Raw genomic sequence first — 14967 nt, forward strand, 5'->3', positions numbered from 1 at the left:
TCATCATAGAAGCTAATCAGGTTGGTCGGGCATAACTTGCCCTGCATGAATCTATGTTGACTATTCCTGATCACTTCCCCCTCTTCCAAGTGCCTCAAAATGGATTCCTTGATGATCTCCACATTGATTTTTCCGGAGACTGAGGCTGACTGGTCTATAGTTTTCTGGATTGTCCTTCTTCCCTTTTTTAAAGATGGGCACTACATTTGCCTTTTTCCAATTATCTGGGACTTCTCCTGATTTCCACGAATTTTCAAAGATAACGGCCAAAGGCTCTGCAATGACATTTGCCTACTCCTTTAGTACCGTCGGATGCATTAAATCTGGACCCATGGATTTGTGTATGTCTAGTTTTTCTAAATAGTTCTTAACCTGCTCTTTCTCCACTGAGGGCTGCCCATCTCCTTCCCACACCACCTTCCCATACTTCCTGTCAAGATCAGGAGTGCTGACCAGCACCCAGTGACTAAGGGGTTAACTGATGTCTCCTAGCCAAAGTATCAGATGGTCATTCAATAACAATGCAGGTAGGAAATTCAAACTGGAAAAGAGGGGTTTCTCTCTCTCTCTCCTTTGTTTGAGACTCAGAGCAGTTTCTCTCAGTTATTGAGGGAAATGGGAGATGCTTCTCTCTTCAAGAACAGACTTCTTACAACGTGTGAGTAGGGAAAAGTTTAGATAGTCGATCAGAGTTTATTGTTTTCCTTGTTTGAGGGTTTGGAAATAATGTGTGAGTTTAATTGTTTTTTTTCTCTTTTGTCAATAAGCCCTCAGCCCAGGGACTTTCCCTGAGTATCTATAACAAATGTTGGCTCTTTCCATCTAGCCAATTTACTATGCTTGCAACTGTAGTTTTGTTTTGATAATAAAATATTGTTTTTTTCCTTATTAACTGGTATTGGTTGATTGGTGTGACCGTAGGACTCAGTGCCTAGTTACAAGAGCAGAGTCCAGTGTTGTCCCTCTGTTGTTCCCCAACTCTAAGCAAAACGGAGGTTGGGGCAGGTAGGAGTGTTTTACTTGGGGAGGGGATTTCCCAAGTCATCTCTTCCCTGATTTTCTTGGAATTACTTGGTTGGTGGCAGCAGGTCCCCCAAAATCTGGCTAATAGGATTTTTGGGGGGGAAGACTTTGTACCAGAGCTTGTAGAGGCAAGGTTTTGGAGTGCTCCTGTGGGTCCCCACTTCTGCATTCGTCGTGCCAGAGTGGGGAACAGCCTTGATGCTTCCAATAGAATTCAAAGGATTATATTTTAAAAGTTCCAGACAAGAAGTTAGACACTAAGCCTGAAATGAATTTCCTGGGGAGGTTAATGAGGCTTCCTCATCTCTCGTTATGCTCCAGCCTTCTGAAGGTAAGCAGGTCATTGACTGTTGATCACTTCTTCCCAGAGGCTGGAGTGAAAGGCCTTGCCTTGCCTGTATGAAGAAATGATTGAACTGCCTAACCCGTGTGTTGGTTCTGCATCTGAAACCGTTATAAGCTTATTATCACTAGAGATGTTACAAAGCAGGTAATTGGATAAACATGTAACTGATGAAAATTTTAAGCCAGCTCTCAGTGCACACCAGCTCCCGCCTGCAGCCCGAGAAGCTGACTGCCACAGAAGCAGCAGCATATAGCGGCAGCTGGCTCTCCAGGAGTGGGGCAGGAGCCTGCATGTAACTGTGAACATTAAACGATAACCCTAGTGTTCTCGGTTAACCGTTTACATATTTATAATTTCACATCCCTAGTTATCACAGGGAAAAACCAGTTGTGGGTTTTGAAGGTCTGATACCTAACAGAGGGAGATGTGGTTGGAGATGGAGTGCCCTCTAGTAAGCTTCATGGCATATGTGCAGTTTCTTCGATTTGTTTTTAATGTGTTTCTCTTTGATGCTTTCACCTTAAGAATAAATCTGCCTGCTTAGAGGGGATTGTGTGGTAATTTGTAGATAAAGCAAAGTGCAAATGCTAATCTTTTAGGTAGTCTGGCTTGCTCAGGGATATCATGTGTATGCAGCTGATTGCAGCCTGTGGAGAGAGTGAGACAGGTCTCTCCCCAGAAGAGTGGTGGCTGAGGAGCTGAGAGCGTAAAACAGGTACCCTTGGTGGAGGAATACAGATGCACTTACCCTGAATCTGTGACACCTCCCTCATATTCAAGATAGCATGTTGATACCTTCCTGTGTGTAATCCACTGTGCCACTGATACCAAAGCAAAGAGTCTAGATTTTGGTTGAACTTCTTTAGTAAAACAAACCTCTTGATTTTTCAGTAGTGAAACACCATAATATTAAGAGCCCTTCAACATGGCTGATGGTCACGGAGTCTCGAAATACATTTACTTTAATAAATTCCTCCTTCTTTTTCCAGATTTACTGGAAGTGACCTTTAAAGCTCTAGGCTTTGAAGTTCGCTGTCACAAGTATTTAAGTGTGGAAGCCATGAAACAAACATTCCATGAAGTTGCAAGGCTGCAACAGCACAGAGACTATGACAGCTTTATTTGCATATTGGTCAGCCGTGGGAGCCCTCAGAGCATCTTCTGCATAGACCAGACTTTTCCTGGGTTCCCCTTGGACAGGGTGAAGAAGTTTTTTACTGGAGATTCATGCCCTGAACTTCTAGGGAAACCAAAACTCTTCTTTATTCAAAGCTACATTGTGCCAGCAGATCAGCAAGAACCCACCAGTCTACTGGAGGTGGATGGGAATGAACAGAAAATCACTACTACTACCACAAGATTTTGGAGCTGTAGTATTCCCCCTGTAGCAGACATCTTTTGGAGTCAATGCAAGGTGGATGTGTCTGTGCTAGAAAGGTCATCCGGCTCCTCCTCCTATTATCTGCGCTGTTTGGCTGAGCTCCTATGCAATCCTCATAAAAGGTAACAAAACAAAAACCCTCTTTTCATTCACCTTATTGCCCTAGAGGAAGAGAGGTGAGGTTTCATCCTGCTTAGTATTACAGAGCATTTTGGCAATGGTGTGAGACTGTAGAGGAAGATTGTGCCCTGACCTGGAGGGTTGGTCCATTTGGAGTTCATATATAGACGGTGCAGGCCAGGTATTCTAGACATGGGGTTGAGTTTCTAATTCTGGAGTGGAGTGTAGGGATATACCAGAGCTGGGAGTTGCCAGGTAACTTCCAGCATGGTCCAATCCTGGAAAAGGTATGAGAACAGTCAGGATTCCTTGCTGTTCTCCTATCCCAACACACGTGTCTCATAGACTTTTGTCCAAACTGAAAGTTAACTTTAAATAACAGAGTCCTAGGACTGTTACAACTGCAAACTGCTCTGACTAAATGTTTATTAGTGGTGTTTGTTTAAAAAAATCCCTTCAAGACCTTTTGACCTTAACTCTAGTTCAATCTTCCTCAGAGAGCCACTTGGTCATTTAGGGTGTCTAGACTACATGCCTCTGCTGACAGAGGCATGTAAAATAGGCTACCTGACATAGTCAATGAAGCGGGGATTTAAATATCCCCGGCTTCATTAAAATAAAAATGGCCACCACGCTGTGCTGGCTCAGCTGATTGTCGGCACAGCACAGCAGTTAAGACACGGATTGGTCGACAGGGGAAGTCTTTGTCAACCGCTCCTGTAAACGAGGCATAAGGGAGCGGTCGACAAAGGCTTCCCAGTCGACAGCTGCGACCGATTCACGTCTTGACTGAGCTGAGCCGGCACAGTACGGTGGCCATTTTTCTTTTAATGAAGCCAGGGATATTTAAATCCCCGCTTCACTGACTATGTCAGGTAGCCTATTTTACATGCCTCTGTTGGCAGAGGCATGTAGTCTAGACATACCCGTATTGCTCTATGTTGAATTTTAAGCTAAAGCGGTCCCACCTGCTCTGATGTCCAAGGTCAGTGTGAACAGCGTAATAGCTCTGGACTTTGCCACAGGTGCTAAAACATAACACTTGATCACAAGATGTCATGAGTGGAAGTAATCCAGTCCTCCATGGCATGCTAGCAAGTTTGGAGTATAGGAGATATGTAACTTAAGTTGGTGAGCTCTGCCTCTGGTATTAAAGAGTGAGATTGGCAACGTTCCTCTCATTGAGCCCCTGTCCTCTGGTGTTGAAAATGATAGTCTCCTGCATTCACTTGTGAGAATTTTGTTTCTGTCTCTACAGAAAGCTCTCTCTGATGGATATTCATATTGAGCTGAACAGCAGACTGTATGATTGGAACAGGACTTCGGACCCGCAGCAAAATTATTCACTCCTGCTACAACACACCTTGAGGAAAAAAATATTTTTCCCAGTTAAAAGCTAATTGAATTTTCTTGGAAAACCATGTTAAGAAGGAGATATCCGCATGTGGGCTTTTTCTTGAGTTTTCTTGAGGGTATCTGCTGCTGTAATCGAGTATTTAGGAGTGTTTCGGAGGCGTTTAGGCGTCATGTGTTTCCAATTCTAAACTTCAGGCAGAAGCTAGGATAAGAAAGTCAGTTCATACATAGCTCTGCAGCAGATCTTATAACCCAACCAAGCAGAAGGACAATGTTGGAAGGGTTCTAAATTGCATATTTATTGTATTTAGTTATGTTTTTATTTTTGAAACACATCCATTAGCAGTGCCCATTCCACATCCCAGTATTCACACCAACACAAGAACCAACGGCCCCGGTAAAACGACTACCCCCACGTACAATTATAACTCATTCCCAGCCTAGAATTGGTTGGGAGCTCATTCCAGAGTCTAAGGGCGGTTGGAGAGAATGCCCTACTTGGCAGCTGTGACTGGAATGCTTCTCCTGGCTGTGGCAGCCTGGAACGAGAGGAGAGGCTATCTTTCAGATAATATGGACCCAAGCTGTCCAAGGCTTTAAAGGTCATGATCAACACCCTGAGTTGCCCCTATAAGCCCCAAATAGTGAGTATTGCTCTCAGAGCACTGGTGTTATATGCTCCCACTTAACAGACAGGTTCCCACGTTCTGGACTAACTTCAGCTTCCCGGAAGTTCCCTAGATGTACCCCTTGCGGAAGTGCCTTATAGTAATCCAATCTTTCAGTGACAAAGGCCTGGGTAAGGGCAGGCAGGCCTGCCTCTGAAATAATAAAAGGCCGCACTGGGTACAGATGGCTAAATGTAGTCTTTGCCATAGCTGATGCCTTAGTTTTCACCAGCAACCCGGGATCTGACAAGACTGCTAAACGATGAATCTAGCTCAGGGGTGGGCAAAAGGGCCTCCACGGGATGGATCCGGCCCACGGAGGCCCCGCTGCTCCCCCGTCCCCAGGCCAATTAGAGCCTGGGAGCAGGGGAGCACATGAAGCTTCCTTCCACCTTGCGAGCAGCACACAGTGCTTTGAAGTGCCATGCGCTGCTCGCAGAGCGAGGGGAGACATCAGGCACCCCCCACCCCGCCCTAAAGTCCTGATTGGCCTGGGCACAAGAGGAGCGTGCGAAGTTTCCTCCACCCTCGCCCTGCGAGGAGCACATGGCACTTCAAAGTGTCATACTCTTGCGCAGGGTGGGAGCAGGGTGAGGGAAGCTTCGCACAACTCCCCTGCCCCCAGGCCAATCAGGACTTCTCCTCTCACCCTGCAAGGAGCATGCGGCACTTCAAAGTGTCATGCGCTGCTCGCAGGGTCGGGGTAGGGTGGGAGGAGGCTTTGCAGTCTGGCCCCATCCCTTCCAGATTAGGCCCCTCCCCTTCGAGACCGGCCCAGGGCCACTTCACAAATTTCTGAAGTGGTCCCCGGCCAGAAATGATTGCGCACCCTCAATCTAGCTGGCAGGTAACACCCGTTTTTCATCTAGTAGAAAATCTTGTGACTAAACCAGTTCCTAGGGACGCTTACTCCCACCCTTCTAAGGCTGTTTCAATTCCATCTAGATTGAGCCTCAGCCAGCTAGAGTGAATCCATACTCCAGTCCTGGGGAGACACCAAGTCACCCATTCCACTACACTTGCAGACTCAATTATAATGGCAACATACAACTGAGTATTGTCTACTTACTCCAAACACTGCAACCTCTTCACATGCATGTGATTCAGCTCTGTGCTGCTGCATTTGTACAAGCCAAAGGACTTGTGCTTAGTAATTTTATTTTTCTTAATTGCCTTCTCCATTTCATAAAGGAGTAGCAAGAGATAGGATTACTATAAATATAGCAATTCCTTTCCCTTCTACTATCTGCAAGGTCCTGATGTGAACTCTGAGGCAAGCAAACATGCATATGAATTGTTTTGGTTGGCCTTCAGTCTTTTGCATGATTGGGGCCTGGATGATTCATTTTTAAGCGTATGTCACTGACTGTGCTTCTGTCTCCCCTCTACCTTCTTCCCCCAAAGTAAGTAAACATATAAACTTTGTTGGGGACTGTTTAATATTCTTAGTACAGCTTGCTGTCTAACAAACAAATTAAGGACTTTTTTTACCCTTAAAGGGCTTTCTGGTATAGTTATACCAGCTACCTTTCCTAAAATATATGCAGTTGATATTGGTTATGCTTGTTGCTGATATAGCTCAAACTGGTTCCCCTAGCAAGAATAAGCATGGTTGCAAAAAGGACATTTTTCCTGGTTTCCCTGTATCCTCATGAGGGCTTTTGCCAAAATAGTGATGCCGGCAAAATATAACATCCCTAACTGACATAGGATAGGCAGGCAAAACTTCTAAGGGTAAACCAAGCCTAAAGGGCTGCCAGAGGTGAAGTGTTTGATGGTTTGTCCAATAAGCTTGTTTTAGAAGTGACTATTCTGTGTCCCACCTCACCACATATTCTCCATTGTGGCCTTGGCTGTGACTTTCAGTAACTCTCCCTTGAAGCCAGACTGCTTTTAACTTTCATACAAACAAATCACCACAAGCTTTGAAACAGCTTCTGAAATTGAAACAATTAAGTTATAATTAACCCAGAGTTGGACAAAAAGTGGCTGAGGAACTACGAAAAGTGGCTAAGGAACTAAGTCTCAACCAAAAAAATATTGAGATACCATACAGAAAAACACCCCCCCATATCTATATCTATATATTTATACTAATATATAATTTTGTGTAATAAAATGTGTATATATATATAAAATACATATTAATATCTGCACTGTATGTTTTAATTTTCTAGATATTTTAACATTTTGTTTAGTTTTAATTTAATATTTATTTTGACGTTATAGATCTATGTAGAGAAGGAAATGACTAACAATGATAGGAATAAGAGGGGCAGTTGGTAAATATTTGGGATGAGTGTGACTCGTGCCATGTGACAGATTTGATTGGGTGCCCTCTTGCAGCCATCCCAGCACCGAACTATTGTGAGGGGAATGCAAGCTTCTGTGATTTTCAGAGCTTGACCGGAGTCCAACCACTTCCTCAATCTTGGGATTCCTAAGACACTCTTGGGGTGCAGACCTGCTAGCTAGTACCCCATCCTGAGAGCCGAAACCCACTGTGCAGCTGCTTTCATCCCCTTGGAGTGCTGGGGTGACCCTCTCAGACTTCTCCATACTTGAAAGGTATGAATTTTCTGGCTACAATTTAACACTGTTGCTGGCACTCAACAACTGTGAAGCAGGTACATCCAGAGACTTTGCACAGCTAGAAGATGCTGTAGGCCAGAATACCATGAGGAGTCTGAGGGTCAGCTAACAGGTGCTGTGATTCAAAACGTTTCAGGTACAGGGAAAATGCAGCACAGCCAAATGCTGTTGTGAGGAGTCTTATGCCAACTTGATGATACCTACCAGAGGGATGTGAATTAAGAAAATGACTCCTGAGCGGGACACTGTCTGGCCTTTTGAAACTTTCTGGCCTCTCCTTGCTCAACTGCTTGAGTAAGTGGTGTGGGGGGAAATGTGACCCTTAATTAATCTATGGTTTCAGTGTGGATAGTTGAGTTGTAATTAAACCTAGGGAAAAGGGGGAGGTGGGAAACCACATCACCGCTTTCTAGGAAGTATAAAGAAGGTGACTGGGCTTGGGAAAGTAGGGAGATTCCACTTTGCCCCAGGACGGAGAATGGCAAAAGGGAATTAAGTGCTCTCCCACTGAAATGTAATCACTGTATACAATCGATTTTCTCATGCCTAGTGGAACTGGTTGGTCAGGAGAGAGATTGCCTCAGCAACAAAGTCTCCTGGAGAGGGGCAAGTTTTGGGTTGAAAATGGTAATATTGATAGAGGAGGCCAAGAGGTTCTAAAAGGACAAAGCTGTTTTCAGGAGCCATTTTCTCCCATCAGTGAGGATCTAGCCCTTATGAGGCAGGGGAAACCTTGCTGGACACTGATGGTCCCCTAAAGATGCACAAGGAAAGGGGCACCTACGGATACTGGTTTAAGATGTTTTTTGTTTTGTATGATCTGTACTCTCCTGAACTTTACATGATAAAGTAAACAAGCAAATGTGCTAGTCTCTGTGCAAAGTGTGTATGAATTCCTTCTTTGTATGCCTCTGAGGCTACGTCTACACTGCAGAGTTTTTTCAAAAAACTCCAATTACATCGACACTGCAATCGTGTTCTTTTTCTTTCTGCATTCTCTCACAAGTACTCCACAGCCATAACCTAAGAACCAATTTCCAGTACTTTGTACCAGAAAGACAGGCACTTTGAGCTGGAAAAAGCTGAAAAGCTGGGAATTTCAGCTACACCAACTAACTACCCATCCTGCTCTGTTAATGTTCCCCATTCCAAGAAATATCCAGTGTACAAGTGTGATGGGACAGGCAGCAAAGCAGCGCCGCCCCGCACTGGAGACAGCCCTGGGTTGCGGGCAGGAGAAGAGGGCAGGCAGCGGGCAGCCGTGGGTCCAGAGGCGGCGCCACAACCGCGGACGGACAGACAAGCGCAGTGCAGCCGGATGACGCCGCAAATGATGTCACATGCACGTCCCAGCGGGGCGGGGAGAGGAGTGCGGGGGTGGGGCTGGAGATAGACGCCAAGGTGGGCAGTTTAAAGGGGGCAAGGAGCCCGACAAAAGGGGGGTGAGCCAGAGCGAAAGGGCGTGCATCCTGGGAGGAGAGAGAGTAAGTCTGGCTCCGCACTGGGAGCCATAGGATCCGTCGGGAAAGAAGCGGCCCAGGGCAGGGCCGTGGTCCCCGTGAGTGGAAGGTTTAGGGGCTCCAGTCCCCACCACTGAGTAGGGACGAATGTCACTGCCTTAGGGCCCTGGGCCGGGGCTCGGAGAGAGGAAGGGCCCGAGCCCCCTTCCCTGGGCCCGAGCCCCCTTCCCTGGGCCCGAGAGGCCACCTATGCCGAAGCTCGAGGGGCCCTCATGAACCCAAACCCGGTCCGGAAGAGAGCCAGTATGAAAAGACCACGTATAGAGACGCCTAGAGTCATAGACACTGTTCGGCTCGTACGGGGGGAGGAGGGGACGATTTAGGGGAACTGGTGACAACAAGGTAGATGGAGAGGCCTTCTTGGGTCCAGCATCTCTCCACAGACCAGTACATTTTGGAGCTGAGGGACAACTCAGTGGACACCTTGCAGAAGTGGCAATTGAAATGCCTAGAGAAAACAATTCTTTTTCAAAAAGGCCAGAATTAGGATGGGGCTCATCCTTGAACAGGCCTATCACTGTTTTAGAGCCCTAAGATGGAAACCAGATGTGGTATTCACTCAGCATGCCTACCAGATTGACAAAAACTAAGACACATGGATCTCAGCAGCAAATGCTAAGACGATGGAAGTTCTCTCTCCTACTAAGAATCGAACAGTTCCTAGAGGTGTTTCTCAAGAGGTATAAAGATATATCCTGTATGGGAAACCCAAAGCCATAAGAGAGGCAGAGAGACATTGGAGCCAGGTGAGTGGAGGTGATTGAGAGGAACAGAAGTAATAGCAGTTTGTGGGGATACCAGAAAGGGCATCCAGAGATGGTATGCCACCACAGGGGGCAAGCCAAGGGTCTACCTGGCAGGGGGGAACGCTCACCACCACAAGGAAAGTCCCCCCCACACCATTCTCCAGCAATCTACCTTGCTCTAATGACAAGCACAAATATTACAGATCCACCAGTCACTAGTAGACCCTAAACTCATCAACTCAGAAGCTCAAATAACTGTTCAACCCTTCAAGGCAGACTCTTTTGACCTGCCAACAGACAACTTGACTATAAAGTACAAGGGTTGGTCAGAAATTTGAACTTTTGCAGCCTATGACGATTATTCCATTCCTGTGCTGGTGGGAGAGGACTTAGCCAACCATGTGAGGCAAGCCAAGAGGGTGGAAATGATCCCCCGAGGCAGGGCTAAGCCGGCCTCCACACTTACCCCTATTCCTGAGCCTTCTACAAGGGCCCAGAAACCCCAGGGCCAAACACCCTGGCTTTGTCTACACTGAAGGCTTCTTTCGGAAGAAGCTTTTCCGGAAGAGATCTTCCAGAAAAACTTCTTTCGAAAGAGAGCGTCCACACAGCAAAAGCACATTGAAAAAGCAGTCAGCTTTTTCAAAAGATAATGTCCACATTGATTGGACAGTATCTCACATTTAAGTTGCGATTACTATGGACAAAGTGGCCACCAGGGCACCTTGTGCTTTTTCCTGGAGGCCTCTTCTTTAAAAAAAAACAAACTCTTTTCCGTCCACAGATGCCTTTTTCTGAAAGAGCTTTTGGAAAAAAGGCTTCTTCCTCATAGAAAGAGGTTTACTGCTGTCGGAAAAAACCCTCAGTTCTTTCAACTTTTTGTTGAAAGAACACAATTGCAGTATGGACATAAGTGTAGTTTTTCCGGAAAAACACTGCAGTGTAGACATACCCCCAGATGGGACCAGACCCCAGGCAAACAGCTACACAGTTCTTGAAACTCAGAACCAGCCCAAGAACCAGAATTGGTGGAGCAGCCAGTGCCAGCATCAGAGCCAGCAGTAGATGGCACACAAAGATTGCAGCAGCAGCTAAACCTGCAATGCAACCCAATGCACCAGCAGAGAAGGCCGTCCCTCTGTGCCACCCAACGTGGGGAGGGAAGCAGGGGAAGAAAAACAGGACTACAACTCCCAGCATGCCACATGGCTCACCTGTGGCCATATGAGAAGCCATCTCTGGAGGTGGGGTGGGGGCAGAGTACGGACCAGGTCTGGGCAAAATACCCTTGGCCTGGGAATGCAGTGGGGAACCTCAGGCAGACACCCTGCCATGCACCTCGCCCTACGCTGCCGAGAAAACTGCAGCAGGGCTTGTTTGAACACCTGTGAGCTTTCACACACTGCCAGCACAATCCCATTGGCCAGATTCGGCCAACGGAAACTTCCTGTTAACAGGCAGCTTGTGAACCACCCTCTCCCATCAGATGCCTAGCTGTTGAAAAACCACATGGCCTCTACAGCCAGTGCAGGCAGGGAGGGAGGTTTACATGAGAAGGCTCTTAGTTGGGAGTCAAGTCAATCTCCCAGCCAGGGCCTGCCTCTGGCACCCTAACCCTCTGCCCCACTACCACACATAACCCAAACCCTCTGCCCCGCCTCCTCCCCGCATATTCCCTCCCAGATCCTGCACTGGAAAGTAGGGAAGCAGCAGCAGCCCCTGCTCATGTGGAGGGGCTGCCTGATAGAGGCAGTGGGGGGAGGGACAGGTGGCACCGCGGAGACAGTGCTGGGGGGAAATGGCTTTAAGCCAACTCTCCCCAGCACCTGCTTCAGTTCCCCCCTTTCCCCCACTGCCTCTCAGAGGCAGCAGAGCAGGGGGAAGTGAGTAGTTAATACTCTACTTGACTACCCTGTGAGCTTTAGCTAACATCCCTATCCTGCACCCCCACTCCCCTGCCCCAGGTCACAACCCAAACCCCCAGTTCCCCCCTGCATCCTAATCCCCTGCCCCAGGTCACAGCCCAAACCCTCTGCCCCCCTCCTGCACCCCAATCCACTGCCCCATGTCACAGCCCAAACCTTCAGCCCTCCCCCCCACATTCTAATCCTCTACTGTAGTTAACAGCTCAGACCCCTGCCCCCTAGTCCCCTAACCGAGGTCACAACTGCCTCCTCTACCCACACTCCCTCCCAGACCCCACACCCTCTCCTACACTCCAGTCCCATACTGCAAGGTCCTTTCTGCACCCAAACTCCATCCCAGATCGGATCCCTCCGGCCTCGCCCTCCGAGGAATCTTGAACAACAGCTGCACCAAACGGAGCCTGGGAACTTACCTTCATGCCTTTGCTAGAGGCTACATAGGAACTGAACACACACACTGGATTTCTGGCTCATTAAAACAATGTGACCCCCTTAACTGGCCCACCACTGGAGAGTTGTTAAGGGGCCACTGCACTGTCAGTGGTCCTTTGAAAAATGAATTAACTATTTGTGCTAAACCCTCTTGTATTTGGCAGTGACACTGACTCAATACGTGTCCCAGCCCTGAATGTAAGTGGGGGAATGGTCCCGCTCTTGTGGGGAACTTTCCTGGCTTCTATACACCCCGGTGAAATGAACCAGCGAAAGGATCTGAGTCCCCGCTCCCACTTCCTTTACCCCACGGCTCCCTGATTCTGAGGGCTCCCCCTCCACTCTGAGTAGCAGAGCCCTTGAAACCCCAACAAGGCTGGGCCCAGGTTTCCTGGGGCTTAATCCCTGACCTTGTAGTCACTAGGGGCAGGAGTTAGGGTGTCCCCACTCCGAGGTGCTCTCTTCACACTGCAGGCCTTCTTGGCCCAGTGATCATTTCATAAGGTTCAAAGCAAATACAATTTATTAAACATCAACTGATTAAAGAGAAAAGAATAAGAAACAATGAGAATGGTTAAATGAGAACACACAGCCCTGCTCTGTAGCACAGGGACATCAAAACAGGAGTCTGCAGGGTGTAAGGACAGTCCACAGTCTCTTTCTTAGAGGCCCTGGATATGCTGCAGGGGGGCTACAGGCTGGACACGCTAGCTCTGGTAGTGACCACACAGTCTCAAGCTCGAAATGGCCAGACCCCTCTCCCAGTCCAGAGCCTCTCCCCACACTTTGCTGGTCCCAGGTGCTCATCACATCCAGCTGCAGGCTGTGCTGCTTGGCCAGTTCCAGCTCCTTGTGTGGCTTCTCTGTACCTTTTGGCTCTCTGAGCACTGCCAGTCTGCTGCTCAACACAGGGTCAGCGCTCCTTGAGCTGTGTATGCCTGGCTCTGCTGCTGCAAAAACTGCCCCTCAGCACAGCTTGCTCCTCTTAGCAGTCTCTCAGCTCTCTGTTCCTTTGGCAGGACTTCTTCTGCACACAGCTTGCACTGCTCGGGCTGTCTGTGTCTGGTTCTGTCGCTGCAGGACTTCTTCACAGAGCTTGCACTACTCTTTCAGCTCTCTGTTTGCTCAGAGAGAGCCAGAACAATCCCCGCTTACAACCTGTCAGTCAGGCTGAGCTGGAGTGTTGGCTGCTTTCCATTGTCTCTGGGGTCTGTCAGTCTCATGAACCCTTCCCCTTCTGAAGCTGGAAGCTGGCAAACCAAAAAACTCCCACAGAGTTTTAGTAAGGGGTAACAGTCCCCTTACATGAAGAAGAGCTCTTGTGTAGCTTGAAAACCTCTCTCTCTCACCAGCTGAGACTGCTCCAGTACAATTGATACCAGGTAGCACCTTGCTTCTGTGAGGTAACTGCAAATCATACAAGATTTGAAGCCTCTGGAAGCAATTGGAACCAATGAATCAGACCCATACACAGGAGATGTGCAAAAGGTCCAAGCACACCCCTGTAGGGACCCAAGGAAGTGTGCTCCAGGCAGCCGGGGAAAGGCAGGAGCCTTGCACTGCCCAAGCCTCCCTCCCCCATGTTCCAGCTGGCTGGAGGAAGGCTTATTTCACCCACCCTTGTGCTCCACATTTACAAAAAAGAACCCTCCCTCCCCCAGAAATTCCTTCAGACTGGACTGATTTAACATGCCAAGGTTTCAGGCTCTTGCTCTATGTCTGGCTGGACAGACCGAGGAGAATAACTCGAGCCCCCATGGGAGAAAAAACAAGAACAATGTTAGGGTAAGTTTGCAATAAGCGTTAGTGTGTTAGAACTAACGATGCGTTTTCTCTCATTTTACATTTGTAATTTACTTTGCTCTGTCCATTTTCACTTGCAACCACTTAAATCCTGTTTTATTTACCATCAATCCCAGCGTAAAGAATTGTTCCCTGGGGGAGCAATCAGTGTATACAGCGTCCTTTGATTATTAAAGGGGCCTTGCCTGAATGGTTGGTTTGGGGTTCTGATCCCAGTTGGGGGGATGGTTTCCTGGATGCTGTGTCAGCTTTCTCCTCAGAGCTGAAGTGATTCTAAGTCTGAATTGCTCTTTGGGCTGGGGAAGGTGGGGGAGGCAGTGATCTCTGCTCTGAGGCTTGGCTGGGGGAGACCAGGAGATATGGCTGGGCAGGACAGGGTGGTGAGAAGCTTCAGAGAGCAAGGAGGTGAGTGTCAGTGGTTTTGTCAGCATGCTGGGAAATAGCCCTAAGGGGTCTTCTGTTACCACAACCCGTCATACCCATATCTCTGTCTCAGTTTCCAGGCCATCTCTGTGCTGCGTCCATTACACCTGTGTTAGCCAGAGTCTTGGGGTTCATCTGGGCTCAGGAAAGCAGGGAGCTCCTCCTCACATACTCCCCATGAGGTTCCGACAGATTAGGTGCATCTCCCTCCTGTGCCCTTGTCACGTGATTGGATTTTAATAGGAAAATACAGATCACTGTTGCACCCACTGCTGTGTTTGCCCCAAATTCTGTGCAGAGGGCACCGAGTGAGGTGTCTAATGAAAGTTTCCACTTAGCTGATTCGGTCTCTGCTACTCATATGCTAACAAAGGACAAACTCCAGGGACTTTTAAGCCAGCAGTTTGTTACATAGAATCATAGAACCATAGAATACAGCTGCTCCCCGAGTTATGACCACCTCCACTTACGACCATCCGCACTTACGACCAAAGTGGTCGTAAATGCGGATCTGAGTTACGAACGGCAATCCGCGCTTACGAACAGCGCGATCGCCATGTAACTCTATGGAATCCGAGTTGCAAACACTTCGAGTTACGGACCAAGTGTTGGTCCGTAACTTGTTCGTAACT

General features: G+C 47.9%; 1 protein-coding gene across 3 annotated transcripts in view; it reads left to right on the plus strand.

Annotated features, from left to right (window-relative positions):
• Positions 1-8368, plus strand: part of CFLAR (CASP8 and FADD like apoptosis regulator) — a 43747-nt gene extending 35379 nt beyond the window's left edge. For all 3 annotated transcript variants that reach the window (XM_075934300.1, XM_075934302.1, XM_075934301.1), the window contains 2 exons: positions 2359-2872; positions 4129-8368. In XM_075934300.1, the coding sequence (XP_075790415.1) occupies positions 2359-2872; positions 4129-4270 (656 nt within the window). In that variant the 3' untranslated portion in view covers positions 4271-8368. The remainder of the gene's footprint in view (positions 1-2358; positions 2873-4128) is intronic.
• The last annotated feature ends 6599 nt before the right edge of the window (positions 8369-14967 follow it).

The sequence above is a fragment of the Pelodiscus sinensis genome, chromosome 7 (genome assembly GCF_049634645.1).
Source record: "Pelodiscus sinensis isolate JC-2024 chromosome 7, ASM4963464v1, whole genome shotgun sequence".
Lineage (NCBI taxonomy): Eukaryota > Metazoa > Chordata > Testudines > Trionychidae > Pelodiscus > Pelodiscus sinensis.